The sequence below is a fragment of the Nanorana parkeri genome, unplaced genomic scaffold, assembly GCF_000935625.1.
Source record: "Nanorana parkeri isolate BGI_ZX_2015 unplaced genomic scaffold, ASM93562v1 scaffold366, whole genome shotgun sequence".
Taxonomy (NCBI): domain Eukaryota; kingdom Metazoa; phylum Chordata; class Amphibia; order Anura; family Dicroglossidae; genus Nanorana; species Nanorana parkeri.
The window spans coordinates 1,187,676-1,207,263 of record NW_017306634.1 but is presented as its reverse complement, the minus strand read 5'-3'; the positions used below and the strand labels follow the sequence as shown (position 1 = coordinate 1,207,263).

General features: G+C 44.8%; 1 protein-coding gene across 1 annotated transcript in view; it reads left to right on the top strand.

The window, feature by feature from the left end:
* The first annotated feature begins 1,263 nt into the window (after positions 1-1,263).
* The window catches only part of KNDC1 (kinase non-catalytic C-lobe domain containing 1), a 98,388-nt gene continuing 80,063 nt past the window's right edge, over positions 1,264-19,588 (top strand). Inside the window, exons 1-2 of the mRNA XM_018558894.1 lie at positions 1,264-1,434; positions 19,332-19,530. Coding sequence (XP_018414396.1) covers positions 1,303-1,434; positions 19,332-19,530 — 331 coding nt within the window. The 5' untranslated portion in view covers positions 1,264-1,302. The remainder of the gene's footprint in view (positions 1,435-19,331; positions 19,531-19,588) is intronic.

Below are 19,588 nucleotides of genomic sequence, written 5' to 3'. Positions count from 1 at the left end.
CCAGTTCAGAGATGATTTGAGGATCTACAGCCGAGTGATACACAAATAAGATACATTGTTGTTAATAGTTAAGGTACTTGAATGCATTTTAAGTAGGGATGCACCAATACCATTTTTCCAGACTGAATATGAGTACCGATAATTTTCCTCAAGTACTCAGATACCAATTACTGATCCCTTTTTTCTGAGTCATTACTAGAATGATACAGACTAATGATTTTAGGACAGTGGTGGAGCGCCAGGGCTGGTCCCAGCTGCAAACGCTGTGACCCTGGTAGTTCTGCCACTGACTCCAAGCTGTAGAGGGACTACAAATCTCAGCAATACATTATACAACAATGCAGAATAATACCATCAGCTATAGAGGACTACAAATCTCTGCAGTCAGATAACCTGGTACCTTGGCTGGAATGAGGAGGAATGCTCTGCAGTCAGATAACATGGTACCATGACTGGAATGAGGAGGACTGCTCTGCTGTCAGATAACCTGGTACCATGACTGGGATGAGGAGGAATGCTCTGCAGTCAGATAACATGATACCATGGCAGGGATAAGGAGAAATGCTCTGCAGTCAGATAACATGGTACCATGGCTGGGATGAGGAGGAATGCTCTACGGTCAGATAAGATGTACCATGGCTGAGATGAGGAGGAATGCTCTACGGTCAGATAAGATGTACCATGGCTGGGATGAGGAGGAATGCTCTGCAGTAGCCCCTATCGTAATTTTGGTTGCCCCTGTCTGCCTGACATCATGTGTCCGGGTTTCTGCTGCCATGAAACCTGGACACAGCATTCAAAACCCGAACTGTCCGGGTGAATCCTGGACAGGTGGCAACCCTAGTCCCAATACTTTTGGCAATATAGTGCGTTTAATGTTTGGGGGTTTTCAGAAAATGTCAGGCCTAAAATGTGCATTATAACATGGGTGCAAAAAAATCAAAAACAGGCCTTTGTATTTAAGGGTATTATAATAATAATCTGTACTTTGCGGAGGACACGCCCACTCACATTATAAACATTCGGCCACAGTATTGATGGACTGAGCCGAGCGCCTCGCACATCCCCCCATGGCCACCAGAGGGCGCTGAGGGTAGCACTAGCACTCCCGGAGACGCTGGCAGCCGCTGACGTCACGTTACCAGGTGACGGGAGAGACGCTGAGATTAGGGGAAATGCGGAAGAAGTAGAGCACGGCTCATGCGCAGAGAGGACCGCTCCGAACATTTTCAAAGCGGCTGTAATAACCGCGGAGCTGGCCGGGCTGCCGGGCTCATACCGGAGCTTGTGGCGTGTGCGGGGATGGAAGAGGCCGAGGAGGTGGAGGTGCCTGAATATTACAGAGATGAGGAGGAGGGGGGAGAGGAAGATGGAGGAGGAGGAGGGAAAGAGTTCTATGAATTCCAGCCTCTGCCAACCCTGCTGGAAGATGAGGTGAGCAATGCACATCCCTAATGATGATCAGTGTCTGTCCTTCCCCTGATCCCGGGGATTCCCTTCCTCAATGCTAGGCACAGACAACCTGTGGCTCTACAGCTCAGGCCCAGCCAATCAGAGGCTGTCAGGTCATGTTGGGATTTGTAGTTCTACCAAGACACAGGATGGATCTGTGGTATGGAAGGTAGGCAGCTTGCGGGAGGAGGGCTATGTGTACCCTTAGGTGATATAACCAAACTAGGTGACAGGCACAGTGTCTGAACACCCCCAGACCTGCATTCTTGGGGGGCAAATATTGGGTGGCCTAGTTGGATTGTGCTGGAATTGTTGGGGGGGTTCTGGCAGTCTTGGTTCAGCCCATAGGCAAGCACATTGGGTTTGACATCCATTAATGTGTATGTAAAAAAGAAAATATATGTGAACATATGTTCAGTACCAGAGCTGGCAGGCCCAGGTAATTAGGACCCGACTGATTAGGCTGGGACTAGTCACCTAGACTGGTACTGGAAATCTAGGCTGGGACTGGTCACCTAGACTGGTGTCGGTAACCTAGGCTGGGACTGGTGACCTAGACTGGTGTCGGTAACCTAGGCTGGGACTGGTCACCTAGACTGGTGTCGGTAACCTAGGCTGGGACTGGTCACCTAGACTGGTTCCGGTAACCTAGGCTGGGACTGGTCACCTAGACTGGTTCCGGTAACCTAGGCTGGGACTGGTCACCTAGACTGGTTCCGGTAACCTAGGCTGGGACTGGTCACCTAGACTGGTATCGGAAACCTAGGCTGGGACTGGAAACCTAGGCTGGGACTGGTCACCTAGACTGGTTCCGGTAACCTAGGCTGGGACTGGTCACCTAGACTGGTTCCGGTAACCTAGGCTGGGACTGGTCACCTAGACTGGTTCCGGTAACCTAGGCTGGGACTGGTCACCTAGACTGGTTCCGGTAACCTAGGCTGGTTCTGGTAACCTAGGCTGGGACTGGCCACCTAGGCTGGTGCTGGTAATGTAGGCTGGGATTGGTCGCCTACAGTGGTACTGGTAATCTGAGCTGGCCGCCTAGCCTGGCACTAGTAATCTAAGCTGGAGCTGGCCGCCTAGCCTGGCACTAGTAATCTAAGCTGGAGCTGGCCGCCTAGCCTGGCACTAGTAATCTAAGCTGGAGCTGGTCATTTGGCTGGGGTAACTATAGCCATGCTGTGGCAGTGTGACCCATACAGACATCACTAGGAGCACCCACAATAAGGAAATAATACTCTCATCCAGCTCTGTAAGGTCTGAGCTCCCCACATCCACTCCATTCCCACCGGTGCCATGTGCTTCTCCTCTTCTGGGTCTGCTTGTTTCTTGCTTCACCCATTGGGCCAGGCACTGTTGCTGTAACTCCGATAGCATGTGTATGCACTGTGTATTTGCACAATAAAACACACTTACCCTGGGTTTGCTCTTCAGCGCTGCGGGGTCCGAGCACTCCACCACCAATGCCTTGTTCCTCTCCTCTTTTGGGTCCAGCGTCTTCTTGCATTGTCGTATTGGGTGGGCACTGATCTCGGCACCTAGCTTCATTCTCAGGACTGCATATTGCGCATGCGCTGCAATCACTGTACAGATTTAAAAAATTGCCAGCAGATAAGGTAAAAGTTTTTTTTTTTTGCAGAAGAAGCGTATAAAATCTCTTCTACCAAAAGACTCTTCCCGCTGGCATTTGTCCCCCCTGACGTTAGCCCGCCATTCACAGTGTGAGCTTTTTCATGTTTTTTAGGCTTGAGCGTTTTTGTTTTAGCCAATGGAAAGCTAGGTACTAGGAGGGGAAGGGTGTTGGGTGCAAAAAAAACACATTTTTCAGATGCTTCCATTGAATTCCATGTTGTTAAAAATCCGTGATCCTGCCTGATAAAAAGTTAATGTATTTTTTTGAGTGATACAATGCTAAGGTGTGAACGGGCACCATTGAAATGGTATTCTTCATCTTGAGCGTTGTCGTGCTTCGAAAAATGAGTGACAAAACGTTCAGGTGTGAATGGGGGACTTATGTCTGCTTTAAAGGGCTTCAGTTATGTCTCCCCTTTTGCTTCTTAAATCATATACCAACCGCTCAGTGTCTGCATTATGGCGTCGTCTTTCTGAGCCTGATGAAGGGGACCCTCTGAAAGCGATTTGTACTGGAATGGCGGTATTCCAGCAATAAATGGACTTTTGCTGATTTCACTTTACCATGTTGTGCTGGTGACACCCTTTTGCGTCTTTTCTCAAGAATGTACACTTTAAAGCGTTACTACAACCATCTATATCTTGCAGCCTAGGAAGGTGCCATCTTAGTTTCTATTTGGATTGCAGTTGCCATGACGGTTCTATGACACCAACAATCTGAGGAGCTGAAATAAGCACACTGGCAACCTTGTCAGTTGGCATGCCTTTAACCTCTTGCCGTCCGCCTTCCCAAAAAAGGGTATAAAATTCATTTCAGTACAGCGCTGCATGACGGAATAAATGTCAGTTAAAGTACCGCAGCGCTGAATACTGAAAAATGGCCTGGATGGGAAGGGGGTTTAACACCGCGGATGTCAACTGGTTAAAGGTAAACGTTTTGGGAGACACTCAATTGGTGGGTCAAGTTCCACTTTAAAAGGGACTCTTACCCTCCAGTTGAATACCATTAAAATACTTTACCGATCAACATGATCTCTCACATTCAAAATACATTGGAGTGACTGTGGAGTATGTAAAGTCATGTTAGTTGTGTTGCAGTTGGGAATCGTAAAAACTTGATGGGCAGCAGACAGAGAATCATTGGCAGGAACCACTCTCGTATGACACTGGCCCTTTATAGCTTTACAGGGGACATATCTGTCGTACGAGACGGATGGACCTATGGAAGGCTTAGGCTGCTACTAGCCATACAAATGGGATCCTATTTCCTCTTATATCTTCTTACAGCTATATTAGAAGAACATATTCATTGCACAGTGATGTTATTATCACTTCTGCACCATTTGAACATAAACGATTTAGGTTGTAATTGCCTTTTATCATATAACCAATAACAACAGGTCCATTTTGATTGCACTGATTTGCAAGGATAGCTGGAAAACTCTTGACATCAGACTGAGAATGGCTGAGGATTGTTTGGGTTGGGGCTGCAGTCCAGGTGAGCAAATAGGCAGATGGTTCATCTTTTAATGGCCTGAGACAAAATAGTGGCCAGTGTATGTCCAGCCTTATATAGGTCCCCCTACTTTCACCTGAGCCGAATAACATGTGACATCACAGCAGTAATGGGTCTAATGCTGGTTATACACTCATCAATCTGATTGTTCAATTACACAATCAATTCACTATTCTGTATGAATTACAGATTGATTTTCTATACTAATTGCTTTAGACCAGTTTTGCATTATTAAAGCTAAACGTCAGGCAAACCGCTAAATGCACAGATGAAGTACATACAAGGGAGCTATGTAACATGTTAAGTCATTTGTATTTGTGTTCATCCAGTCCTGAGGTTAACACAACACTGCCACACAGCACAGTTCTATCTGGTAGGCAGGAGGCCTGATTTTCCCCTGCTGCAGCTAAGTAACACTTAGATCTTGGTTTCTTTTGTCTTCGATACTTTGAGTCACTGACATGCTAAGTATGCGGCAACTGAATTCAAAACCTTTGACCTGCATACCTGCTCCAGGTCTATGATTCAAATTATCAAAGCTAGAGATTCAGTATGATTTAAGGGTAATTCCACTTTACCAGGTGAATCTTTGGAAAATGGAATTATCCCCTCCGATCTGTCCCCTTTCTCCTCTTCCCTGCTATACTCGCCTTTTGGTGAATGCTCCCTCCCCTCTGACAGTCTGGGTGTACCAAGTGTACCCTGTACGGTGAGTAGCGCATTCCTGCGCTCTGGATTTTTAATTTTGCTGCGTTGACCAATGAATGTTGGCCATTTGCGAGCAAAATTTAAAATACAGAGCGTAGGGCTGCACTACATGGCAGTAAGGGGTATGGATAATGGGAGGGAGGGAGAGGAGGAGCTTTCACCAAAAGAGAAGTATAGTGGGGGGAGAGGGGGTCAGATTGGAGGGGGTAATTCCATTTTCCCAGATGCCTCTGGGAAAGTAGACTTACCCTTTAAGAATTCCCTAGCAGGGTAAAGCTGTCATCCACCAAAATACTTTTTTTTTTTTTTGCTTGGCTCGCAGGCTGAACTAAAGAAATCTGGGAACGTGGATGGAGGAACACCCTGCCCCTGCCGGGCTATTGTGTTCTGACAACCAGTGCCAGCTGCTGTCCGAATACCTTGAAGCGGATCCCGACAATTAGGTCTGGATCTGCCCAGCTGCGTGAGTGACAGCTGGCTCTGAGTGGCTCCCAGCTGCGTGAGTGACAGAGCCATAACAGGATCGAGAAGTGAGCGAACGCCGGTATGTGTTCGCTCACTTCCCGATCTACTGAGCCGACCTGTGACAGTTTCATTGTCACAGGTTGGCTAGAACTATGAGGTGAGTGAAAAGCACTCACCTCATAGTTATCCTTTTAAATGATGCCTCTTGATCCGATCATCTTCTTCCTTCCACTTGTATTCAAGAGTCCTTACAGCGCTGGTGCCGGTCTCTGATCCGCCGCAGACTCCTGTCTCTTCCTGTCCCACGGTGTCTGTCCGAAATGAGCATTCCCGGCTGCGCGCATTCAGCTCCCCTGTGTCTCTCCTCGCCGAAGATCTGTACTACGCATGCCCCATGATCCTACTCGGTCACTCGAGAATCTAGATCTTCGGACGGGAGCGAGCGGCGGAGACCGAGGTAAGTAATAACCTTTCTGCTAACTTTTTTTAGATTGTAAATGTTTTTGCATATATACCGCTTGCTAGCAGTAGATATATGCAAGAAAACCCTGAAGGTTTAATTGTACTTTAGGCAATTGACTTTTTCTAGCTGGCAGGTCCACCCACTGTTTGGCGGATTTCTCGGGCGCAATCAAGGTGAGTATAAGGGGTTAGGGGCTCTTTGCCAGGACACTTGTCACTTTGCTCTGAGTGGGCAAGGTGACAGCATCCCTTTAAAGCATCTTTATCCTCCAGTCTGAGAAACGTTGAGAACAGATCTTTTTGGGAACGCCGATTGTTGCTTTAGGCAAGTTATTAGTTGACTTTCCACAGGCTTCAGGCATAACTTCAAAAAAATGCTCTGTGCTTTGTTGCTGGAAGCCGGGTTGTTCTCCCCGTGTTTGTATAATGAGATTAATCCCAATCAATTTGTTATCAGTGCTGATACAGCTTGGCAGGTGTATGAAGTAGGATTGCCACTTCATCCCTTTAAAACCCAACTCCTATGAATTACACAGGTTCTGTGGCTGATTAAATGCAGGTAAAGCATTGAATCAGTCAAATGAACTATTTAATCAGCCATAGAGCCTTTATAATTTTGTATGTCTGGTATTAAGGTGCCCATACACTGCTCGATTCTCGTACGAGAATCGCGGGAAATCCCGCAATCGTACGAGAATCGAGCAGTGTGAACGAAGACGTGCAACCGTTTCTACTGTACGGTCGCACGTCTTTTGTCTAAGGAGCAGGCTAGAAAACCAGCCAAAAATCGTACGATTTTCGGCTGGTTTGAACGGTGCTCGGGAGACAAATGCCGAACGGGCCGGTGTGCGCACGCGCACACTGCCCGTTCAGCATTGCGGTCATTGCGATGATCGAGAGTGCGATCCGCCTGTCCAAGATGGGCAGATCGTACGTTTTTTTTAAAATTACTTTACAACCATCGCAAGACTAAGGTCTTGCGATGGTTGTAAAGTGTATGGCCACCTTAGAGAGATGAGGTACAATCCCAGTATACATGTACCATTTCTTTATTGAAAGTGCTGCTTTTGGACTATCCCTATGAAGAGGTAGACATGCTGTTAAGGTTCCTGTGCATTTGTGTTATGCTGCATTGTAAGAACTCAAGAGAGTCCAACAGATTTTAGTTGTATATCTCTGTAAGGGCCGGTTCACACCACAAACAATGCGTTCCAGAGCAGTCAGCCTCTGGAACGCATTGTATCGCAACACGGTGTTCTATCAAAGATTGTGACTGGGTTGGAATGTGTGACCGGTCACATGGTCACACATTTTAACGTAATCACGCCCACTTTTTCGACGGTGGAATATGTGACCGGCAAAAGGTGGAGAATTCCAACACTTTCTCAGCTGTTCCAGGGCAGATCGGCATCACAGATGGTATGTGCAGGAGAACCGATCTGTCCTGAAATGTCACTTCTATCCGACTCTGTGGAATGTGAGATCGCAGTCAGAGTCGGATAGAAATGACATTTCAGGATCAGCCACGCCCCCCGCCTGCAGTGCGATCACCGAACGTGTGGTACTTTAGTAGGAGGAAAGTTTACAAGTAAAATTAGGAAGTATTATTTTACCAGTTGGATAGTTGATGATTGAAACAGTCTTTCGGCAGAGGTAGTGAGTCAGGCAGCAATAAGTGAATTTAAAGCCGAACTCCGGGCCAAAATGTTCTAAACCCTGGCAGTGGGGCTACCCCCGTTCTGTAAGGGTTAGGTGCTGGCTTGTGTCCAGGTGCTATACTCCCCTGAACATCAGAGCCAGCTTGCTCTTAGATCAGTCCCTGGAGCCTCGCTCCCCCTCCATTAAGGATCCTTGAGTCATTACGTTCTATAGACAGTGTATAGGACATGAGAATGCTGAGGAGGAGGAGACAGGATTCAGGGACTGGAGTATCAGCCAGCTGGCTTCACAGTCGGGTGAGTATAACTTTTTTTTCTTCTTGCACCTAGATAAAAAAGGGTGGCTGTAATCCTACTGAAAGGGATAAGAAAATGTTTTTGCCCCGAGTTCTGCATTGGCTATGCCGACAAATTAAAGAGCCACTTGGTCTTTTTCTATGCTTCTGAATTAAGTTTGCAAAACCCTTCTTCCAACTTCATAGCCTGTGAGGCCTGCAGTTTGTTGGGGTGGGCAGTGCGGAGGATGTGGTAGTGAGTTCTCTGTCTGGCTGCAATCTCTTGGAGTGAGCAGTGTGGGGGGTGATGTGCTTGTGGGTTGTCTGTCAGGTTGCAGTTACTTGGGGCCAGCAGTGTGGAGGATGATGTGATGGTGGGTTCTTGGCCAGGCTACAGTTTCTTGAGGGGGGGTGTCAGTATGGCAGATGATGTGGTGGTGGTGGTGGTGGTGGTGGTGGTGGGGTATCTGCCGTCGTTTGGGACCAGCAATGTGGAGTAGGATGTGGTGGTGAGGTGTCTGTCAGGTTGCAGTTTCCCGGGGCAGGCAGTGTGGAGGATGATGATGTGGTGGTGGGGTATCTGTCAGGCTACAGTCGTGCTAGGGGTATCTGTCAGGTTGCAGTTTCTTAGGGTGAGCAGTGTGGAGGATGATGTGGTGGTAGGGTGTCTTGTCAGGTTGCAGTTTCTTGGGGTGGACAGTATGGAGGGTGCTGTGGTGGTGGGTTATCTGTTAGGCTGCAGTCGTTTGGGGCGAGCAGTGTGGAGCTCCAACCTCACTCCAGTGATAAACTACAATCTCAATACAAATCAGTAAATTAAACATGAGGTTGTAGTCTATCTCGAGGGCGAGCTTGGAGCAGTTGCTACTACTTAGAGGGTCTTTCTGCAAAGTCCTCTAAGGCCTCATTCAGACTGACTGCAATCTCCACCGCCCTCTGAAAAGTGATCCATGGAGGAAAGCTTTTCAGACTGCAAGCTACTGCCACTTCCTGAATGCTTTTTTATTTTTCCAATGGGATTTTCTACTAAAGTACCGGGTCGCAACTGCGTACCCACACAGTACATGGTATCCCATTCATTTCAGTTGTCTAATCGGACATGCACCACCACCCATCAAACATGACATGCTGTATATTTGCATGTTTGGTCACAGTGCTCACAGTGCAGCAAGCGGCTAGAGGGTGGTAAAATCACACGTCAGTCATACGGTTTTACCGCCCCCTCACCAATCGTGTGACCGAGGCCTAACTTGGTAAAGGATGAGCTCTTATAGCTGGGCACAGGTCATGCAGAAGAAGTGAACGATCGGATTTATAAATATTTACATGAAAACTTGATTTTCACTGCTCCATTAATAAAGAGAAGCCAGCGTCATGCACTATGAATGTATTTGATTTATGATCATGCCTTAGCATGTCAACAGTCCGTGTCACCAGAGAAGTCACAGCTCTGATCTCTTGTATGCTCGGGGAGTTGGTCGCTATGGGGCTGTTTGTGCATTTTCTTCTCTGGCTTGGTCGTGGAGTTTCAGGGTTTGCCTTGGGTCTAAATGTTCAATGTGCCGACTACATAGCCAAAGAAGAGTTAGTGAGAAGAAGGACTTCTCATGTAATTGTAGAGCTCTTGAAAATCACTTCAAGTGATCAAGTAACACTATGACCTGTTTTCTTTGCTATGCGAGAACAGCAAATATACAATCAAAGGTCTGTGCCAACTTTTTTCTCTACATCATAGTGGTATGGCAACATCTCCTGGCGTTAACGTAGGCTCAGCTAAGGTGTGGAGTCCAGGCACCAGAGCTCCTGATGGTGGAGATGGGTTTCACTGCATGCTGGACCCTCAGGATCGCCTGACAAGGAAATGAGCAGGTAACTAGGAGCTTATGATGTGGGGACAATACAACAGGGAGGGAGACATTCGTCGCAGAATGTAAACAAGCAATGGAGGACGGGCCCATCGGAACTTGGCAAGCATGCATCTAGGGGGAAGGTGGGATTGGTTAGGCCACCTTAAAGGGGCACAAATGATAAGTGCATTTTGTTTTAAAGTGCACTTACACTTTATTGTATATCTTAGGCTGGGTTCACACCTAGGCGTATCGAATATGCGCGTATGTCACGCGTTTCGTGCTGTGCGTTTGGAAAATGCGCGACAAACGCCCCAAAGAAGCTCCTGTACTTCTTTGGGCGTAGGGCATTTTGTAGCACGTTCATACGGCCTGTAATACGCCCAGGTGTGAACCATACCCATAGGAAATAATGGGATTTCGGTGTTTGAGCGTTTTGCAGAGCGTTCGAACGTGCTACAAAATGCCCAGGTGTGAACCAGGCCTAAAGCCAAAACTTTTTTTTTTTTTTAAATTTATGGACTGTTATTGTCATCTGTGTCCACATTCAGGAGAGATTCACTCTTTGTATTTGTCCTGGCGACCTTTGTCACCCAGACTGAAAGTGAAAGGGATAACACAAAGGGGGGAATTTATCAAAACTGGAGCAGAGAAAATCTGGAGCAGATTTTGCCTTGCAACCAATCAGTTTCTCTCTCATTTTAAAATCTCAACTGAGCAAACTGAAGAGAAATGCTGATAGGTTGGCATAGGCAACTGCTCCAGATTCTGTCTGCTCCAGTTTGATAAATTTCCCACAAAGTGTTGACCTGTCACCAGGGCAAAAATAAAGGGGAAGCCTTCACAAGTAGACACATGTTCCAGTGACCACTGTCTGAGGGGATTTATTTCACTTCCTGGTGTATCTATAGTACAGGAAGTAAAGGCATATCTCCCAATAGGGCGCCTGGCCAAAAAAACTCTCGGGCATTTTAACCATTCCCTACTCAGAATAATAATTAAAAAGGTTTTGGCTTTAAATATATTGCAAGTCATTTTGAGGTGCTGGTCATGTCTCTGCTGAAGGAAAGGTACATGTCTTAGCTGAAGGAGAGAAATCACTCTATTTCCCTATCTATGCAAAACAGAGTGCATGGAAAAATCTCCCCTTCCAGGTATTGTATTCTGGCAGCCGGCATCTGCAACTGTCAGAATATCCGAATAGTGACTGCAGCTCTTTAGACTTTTTTCAATCAAAGTTTGACGAGCCGGATGGTGTTGGCTGCACACCAATGTTGGCGATTCAGAGGAATTGGAAGAAATTTGAGCTTGGTATGGCCAGCTTTAGAAAGAGCTCCTGATTGTCTAGTTTCCTGTTGCAATTAATTTCTTCAGATTCTATTACATCCAACACTATATATACAGGACCTACATAGATGTTTTATGATCATGTTTTTTTTTTAAATTTAAGAAAATGTTTTATAATATAAAAATATTTTTTGTACAGATTCCCAAGGAGTATATCCCTATAGAGGGTTGCTTTATTTTCTAATAACTATAGGTTTCTGGGTTCAATACCCCTTGGGTAGCATCTGGATAGATTTATTTACTTTGGTTTTGGGAAATTGGATTATTTCGGCTTTCCCCTAGGAGGGGATCCCCACTAACCATTTTAATATACAATTAATGTTTATTGATTTTCTAGTGGATTTATCAGTAAAATACAGTACAAGAAGGTCCCGTGTACAGAGGGATGACAACAATGGTACGTTTGGTACAAAAATGAAGCAAGTTACAGATGAACTTGGAGAACAGAAGCACACAGTCCAAAGGAATTTAAAGGGGTTTTAACAGTAGCCCAGAAAAAAAAACTGGCAAACTATACACATAAAAGATGCATCACTTTATTACATGGCAAATTAAAATCACATCCACATTGTTAAAAAAAAACCAAAGAAAAGCTAATTTCATGTATGGTATGTGAACCACCTCCTATAAACCAATGTCGCTTAAAAGAGAACTATAGGGTAAGTGTTTTTGCCATAGTTCTCTTAAGGATCACGGGAGGACATATACTAGCATACTCCTGTGACCCAAAGCTCAGTATATCGCACGCTACAGCTTGCGGTATACTGAGTCCGCCGCAGCCGAGACGGATCCCGACAATGCTGTCGAGATTCACCCAGCTGTGTGAGTGACAGCTGGCTCTGCCTATATAGAGGCAGAGCCAGCTGTACCCGCCCCTTCCCTGTCCGTTCCTCCAGTCAGCGCTGGAGGATCGGAGCGGGGAGAGGGGAATCCCTGCAGGGATCCGTGACTGATAGTCACCACTCTCTGCACAGAGATAATCGAGAAGTGAGCGAGCGACGGTATGTATTTGCTCGCTTCCCGATCTATTGAGCCGACTGGTGACAGTTTCATTGTCACACATCAGCCCCAACTATGAGGGTGAGTGATTTTCACAGGGCACATGACACGGGCAGAAGATGCCGCCTTCTGGGGGTGGGAGGACCACAGAAGGGATTACATTCAGAGACAACAGTCACTGAGGCTTCTGCTTAAACATCTAAAGCGGTAGTCACCAAAATCTCCCTCCGGTAGGGTGCATCCATTGGAGAACAGAAGTGCAAATGTCCAAGTATTGCAAGTGGACAAACTTTGTACCTTCTTGTGAACATCGTTAAAGGAGCGAGGGCTAAGTAAAGGGGATCATTAGAGGCTAATTGTCAGCATTTACCTGAACATGCCTCCTACAAGCCCTTTCAGCAGAGAACCCATGTCCATATCGACTGGTAATTACCCATTTGGTTCCTTTACACCAGTTCAAGTTTTTTTTTTTTATTCCAATTTAGATTTTGCATAATGTTGTGGCAATCTGTTTATTGCTCTGTGCAGTCATACTCAACTGACTATAGAACGATCGTATAGACACATTGTTCTATTGTACATACAATTTCTGCATGGCAACAGGCCGAGTCTGAACATTCCCCACGACACAAAGCATATTTTACAGCATACAGGAATAAGACGGCTAATAAATATGTTTACAGAGATGAGAATGTTGGAACCTTTTTTTTACTATAAAGCATTATCGTATGATTATACTCCATTAGTGAGCTGTGCTCTTTAAAAGACAGCAGTATTGTAACCACTGAATTTGTTTCATTAGAATGTGGACGAAGGAATATTCATTTTCAGTGTGCAGTCCGCGCTTTGAACTGCTATGAAGTCTGCTGTTTCCATTACAGTTCAGTACATCTGACTTTCATTCATTCGTGCCAATTGATGTCTTGCTCATTACTATAATTAAGACTTCCTTCATTGGTGAATAGTTGCTTTCTTCATCTTGCCAGTTGTTAAAAAGTGCCAGTGGCTTTGTGTGTAACGAGGAGTTGTGCCAAGGTCACTGACTCCTGCCATATGAAAAGTTCACGTCCTTTACTTTCAATAGAGTCTGAGATGGCCATCAGACTTTGGTGGAGCTGGGTGAGGTGACCCCGCTGTGATGTCCCAATTCTGTGACTTTATTGTGCCAGTCCGCTAGACAGAACTCTTCTAGTGTGGCATTGCCCTTAAATTACCCTTAGCTGGCCGTTGGTACCTCATGTGTAGGAGTCCAAAAAGGTGAAGATGTTGCCCATAACAGCCAATCAAATTAGAAAGTCAACTTCTTTTTGATGGAGTTTCAAAATGAATGCAAGCAAGTGGCTTGCTCTGCTGTCTGGTTTTTTTGTTTGTGTTAAAGCACACATAAGGGTGGCTCCAGAGGACCCTGCAAGGGAAAGGGGCCAACCTAAAACAAGTTATCAGGGTCCGTGCTTAGGGGGGTCAGCTGATTCTGCAAGAAACTAAAACTTTTAAACATTAGGAAGCAGAATCCATTACAAGTGATTTCATCATCATCCTTTGAAATTGCTTAAAAACATTTTGGCTTTAATATCACTCATGACAGTATTTGATCATATTTTTTTTAATATTTTAAGTTAAAGAAGAACTCCAGGATTTTCAAAAGTTAACCCTTGGAGTGGGGCTACCCGCGTACTGCAGGGTTAACCGCTCGTTTTGGCATAGAGAGTGGAATAAAGAAGAAATAGTCACCCGATCCTCGGTCCTGTGGTGGTTGGCACTCGCCTATATCCCCCTCCACTCCACCTATGATATGTTGCTTGGTGTCCTCGCATCTAATGCAGGAGAATGGACGTGCAGTAGACCTGATGACGTCAGTGGGGTCTTAGACCGCCAGAGCCCAGGGGAGAAGAGGCTGCAGGGACCGCTCTAGCAACGTGGAGGGACCCAGGATCAGGCGAGTATATTTTCTTTATTTGTGCTCCTAGACCAGAACGAGCAGTTAACCCATGCAGTGCGAGGGTGGCCCACTGCAAGGGTTAACTTTTGAAAATCCTGGAGTGTCTCTATTATGTGTTTTTTTTTTTTTTTTTTTTTTTTTTTTTTTTTTTTTTATATGAACTGCAATGCACAGTGCTTTCTAAGGACTAGGAGCAAGCACAGGTGCACATCTAGATCTATAGTGAAATTTAGATTTTAAATTCTAAAGTCCCAGCATACGTTGTCCTGTTATAACATCAGCATTGTAATAGGAATACATACTAGAGTTGATTTGTTGATCATGCAGTTAAAGCTTAATTACTAATTAATTAGGAAGCATTACTTCCTACAATTTCTTGGATTCCCAGTGTGCTTTCCCTGCTGCTTCATGTGATGCAATCTTGATATCTCTAGAATACATATTCCATCATGCATTGCTTCCAGCAAGCAATGATAATGTTACATAGTTCAGACGTTGAGTTGTAGTTCAGAAGGCTGGCTCTGCTAGTTGTGACGCAAGGAAGAACATATTCACAGGGCTGAGTGAAATCTCGGCACTACATCCTATGGCCCTCTTCAATAAGTTAGATCAGGGCTCAAAATTTCAAGTCCTGAGCTACTAGCCAGGCCTTAAGAGTCACTAGCCACCAGTTGCCCCACCTAACCCTTACCCTGCCCCGGCCTTAACTCCGCCCCTAAAAACACCCTCTTAAATAATCTTATGATAATTCTTATCTTATGATAGTTGCCGCTTGTAAACGGCAGATTAGGGATTCCTGCTGCAGGAAAACGCAAGTTCCTGACACAGGAATCTCTAATCAAACCTGAAATATACTGTAGGTGTGAATGGGGCCTAATATACACATACACTAAAGGTGTCCATACACCTGCTGATTATCGTACGATAATGGCGGGTGATCCCGCAATCGTACGATAATCGCCAGGTGTATGGGCAGCATGCGACCGCTTCTACTGTATGGTCGTACGACTTTCGTCTTCCAAGCATGCTGGAAAACCTGCCTGAAATCGTACGATTTTTGGCGTGTAGGTGGCGTGGTCGAAAGACTAATGCCACACGGGCCGGTGTGCGCAAGTACACACTGCCCACTCGGCACTGCAATCATCGGGAGCCCTCCCCTCAGCGTACGAGATTTTAATGACCTTACAGTCCAAATTTCCAATCGCCCTCACCTTATTTTTACTCGCAAAATGCGAGTGGAAATTTTGAGCCCTGAGTTGGATTATAAACTTCTACATGGGTATGGTTATTAGGGGTTGGATAGGAATTATAGGAATACAGACTTATTTTTAGTTTTGGACCATAGAGGTTAAACTTGTGTTCTGTATAGAAGCGTATTGAATTATAGACAGGCTAAGGAGATTGGATAGATCCACGGTTAAACGAGGATTCCCCTATGTGTTGATATTTTGCCTGGACAGATCTGTCTCATTTGGAGATTATTGGGAAATGATCATAAAATGTTTTTATGTATATACAGCTGCCACGGCATTCATTCACAATATGGGAGAAGATCTTTTCTCCGCACATTGGAAATCATTTGTATTATTATGGCCGCTGCTTGAGTGGGGCACCTGGGATTAATAATGTGCTGGATTAGTGTGATCCTACTTCATTTTAATACTTCATTGCTGTGGTGTATGTGTATAAGGCCGAGCGCTGCGGGAGGAGAGCGCTGTGAGTGGCCGGCGTCTCTCCTCCCACACTGCTCGGCCTCCTATCACAGTCCCGGCATAACGGTGTGGTGGTGGAGACAGGCCGCGCTCTCCTCTCTGCTCCGCTCGCTCAGCCTCCTGTGACAGCGTGTCATGAAGGAGAACAAGTACAAACACTGTGATCAGTGATCGCTGAGTGTTTGTAGATAATTGAGGACATGGTATGGTTACTATATCCTCAATTATGATAAGTTTATAAATAAAGATAAAATATTTAAAAAATGTGAAAAAAAATAAAAAAACAACAGTTTCGGTTTCGGCCTGACAATTTCTTTTTCATTTCGGTTTTGGAATTTCCATTTCGGTGCACCTCCTAGTTTCTGGTCCATCTTTCTAACAGTTCAGTATTTTATATTTGCTCCCTTATTTAGCTTTACTTAGGCTGGCCGTAAACCTGTAGAACTTCCTTCAAAAATTTTCATTTTCAGAACGTTCGATTTTTCTAATGGTAAATGCGGTCTAATTGACGCCCACTTTTGGCCATAGTAACAAGCAAAATTGAGAGAGCAGAATTTTTCTCGCTTGTTACATAAACAAATGAATTTCTAACCGTGAATTTTTGTTCAGGGAAAATCGTACCTATTGTATTGTATGTGTGCAGAACACAAAATAAATCTGTTTAATACATATGTGATTCAATTCAAGTAACAGGTCTGGATTATGTTTTTACAGAGGAACATTGCCCTTCTCTTTAAAATGACAAAGACCCCTTTTAGAAATGTTTATTAATGACAATCTACAGACAGATACTTGGGGATAATTGCCGGTGTTCTATAGAAAGTTCCGAATTGTCGACCTATCCAACTGGTGACGTCACATCTGTAGGAGATCTACAGCAGATGGTGCTAGTGGCATGCCCAGGAAATCCTTGTCAAACTGTCTTAACTATGACCACAGCGCCTGCGCGGCTATCCACTTCTATAACCTACTACAGTTATATTTGTCCTATGTTATAGAAGCCGATAGCCGTGCGGGTGCAGTGGCTATTGCCTCATCGCATTCTATAACCTAGTCAAAGGTTATATTATGTTACAGCACCTGCGCCACATGATTCTTATTACAACCACAGTTGCCACTGCGCTGCTATCAGCTTCTATAACCTTGGACAAATATAAGTTTTTGTACTAGGTTATAGAATCCGATGAGCCGCTAGCTGCGAATCTGCAAATGAGTAGTAGCAATTAAACAATGGTGATTGGCAGAGTTGTGTATTTTAAAGATTATTTGCCATTTGCATTATTCCCATGTAATAGAGTTTGGTGATTAGATGAAGACGTGGTGTAGCGCTTTGTTTGCCCCATCATCTGATTGATATTTAAACTGTTGCTTACCTTTTTACTTGCTTAAAATGTACCTAACTTCTATGTTTAGGGGCTGGGAGTTGTGTTTTCCATTATTAACCCTGTCTGTACTGTGCTGGCAGATCTCACAGTTGTAAAGTAGATGTTCAGAACTGTCTGTCCTTACAAAGGGTAAAGACTTGGCTGGCACATTGTATATTAATGCACCATTTTGCCCATTGCACCAATGCTCCTTTTTGCCCCACTGATTGCACTTTGAAATTGTTCAGGGTAGCTTGCAGTCCTATGTATAATTCTAGTCCAAATAAAAAGAAACAACTAGAAATGTAATAAAGTGAAAGAGGTGAAAGCTCAATGGGGTTTGATTGCTATGTGTCCCTATACTTCTGCACAATAAGCCATGTTCTACCCCAGTAAAGGAGGATGGCGATTGGCAGAGTTGTGTATTTTGCAGATTATTTGTCATTCGCATTATTTCCTTGTAATAGCATTGGGATAAAATATGAAGATGTGGTCTAGCACTGTGTTTACACCCTTACCGAATTTAATTAATATTGTTCATTAAAAAAAATTGTTGCATGCTAAAATATTCTACCTGACTTTCTTCTTCTGTGTATTGTTAAGGAGGGGGCTGGGCAGTTATGTTTACCATAGTTAAAGAGGAACTCCAGTAATTAACAAAATTAACCCTTTCACTGGGATAACGCCTTGTTTTTGGTTTAGGGCCTGAAGAAGATATACTTACCTTATCCGCAAACCCACCTGACTGCTAGTCTGGTCAGCACAGCCTCTTCTAATCCAGGCTCCGGCAATCTAAGTCCCACTGATGTCATGACATCTAATGAAGGTCCATTCTCCTGCCTTAGACATGAGGATGCCGAGGGACATTCCTTTCTTCCCCCACCACACTGACTGCTGCAGGACTGAGGATCAGGTGTGTGTATCTTCTCAAAGTTATACTCGCCCGATCCTAGGTCCCTCCGGGCTGCTAGACCGATCCCTGCAGCCTCCCTCACCCTGTGCTGCGGCAGTCTAAGTCCCACTGGTGTTGTCGCATCTAATGAAGGTCCGTTCTCCTGAATTAGACTTGAGGATGCCAGAGTGGAGGGAAAGAGAGGTGAATGTTGACTGCTGCAGAACCGAGGATCAAGTGAGTATATCTTCTCAGTTCTGGCCCCTAGACCAAAGCGAGCAGCCTACCATTGCAGTGTGGGGGTAGCCCCACAGCTAGGGTTAATTTTGTGAATATCTGGAGTTCTTTTTTAACCCTGTCTGTACTGTTCTGGTAGATTTCATGATAAGTTTTATCTGTAAAAAATAAATCAAGGCAACTGGACTTGCTGTATTTTTCATGAAGATGTTTTGCTGGTTATCTGACTAGCTTTTTCCATTCATAATTGAGAAAGCTAGTCGGATGACCAGCTTAAAGTCTTCAAGGAAAATACAGTAAGAGCACGTGGCTTGATTTTATTTTTTACAGAGATACCATGACCTGGATGAATGAGAACCTTCCCAGACATTCATTATTAGTTGTATAGTAGATTTTAGGACTGTCTGTCATAGCAAAGGGTAGAGATCTCAAGGCTTGGGTAGCACATTGTATGTTAATACCCTTTCTCTCAGAATGCCCCTTCTAATTGCACTATGAAATTGTTTAGCTTGCAGTCCTGTTTATAATTCTGCTTCAAAGAAACAACTTGAAAGGTAAAATGAAAAAAGTGAAAGCTCATTGAGGGGAATCTACCAAAACTCGAGCAGGTATAATCTGGAGCAGTTGCATATGGCAATCAATCAGCTTCTTATTATACTACATGATAATGAGCCACGTTCTCCCCAATGATCGGGAGAGTTATGTATTTTACAGAAATGTTTTTCATTTGCATTGTTTCCCTTGTAATAGAGTTTGGTAAGAAATTAAGATGTGGTGCAGCGCTGTGTTTATAACGTTGCCAAATTACTGTGAAATCTCTTGGCAGGAAAACGTCTCCTTGGCGGATATTTTGTCACTCCGGGATAACTGTCTCGCTGAGCAGGACATTTGGGCAATCTGCCTGGAATGCTGCTATTCCATGAAGGACATCTCTCACGCAGCCATCTTCCAGACTCTGTGTATTACACCAGACACGCTGGCCTTTAACACCAGCGGCAATGTCTGTTTTATGGAGCAGCTTAGCGGTAAGTCTCTGTCACCAGCCAAGTCCCACAGCAGTTTTTCTTTTTTTTTTTTTTTTTT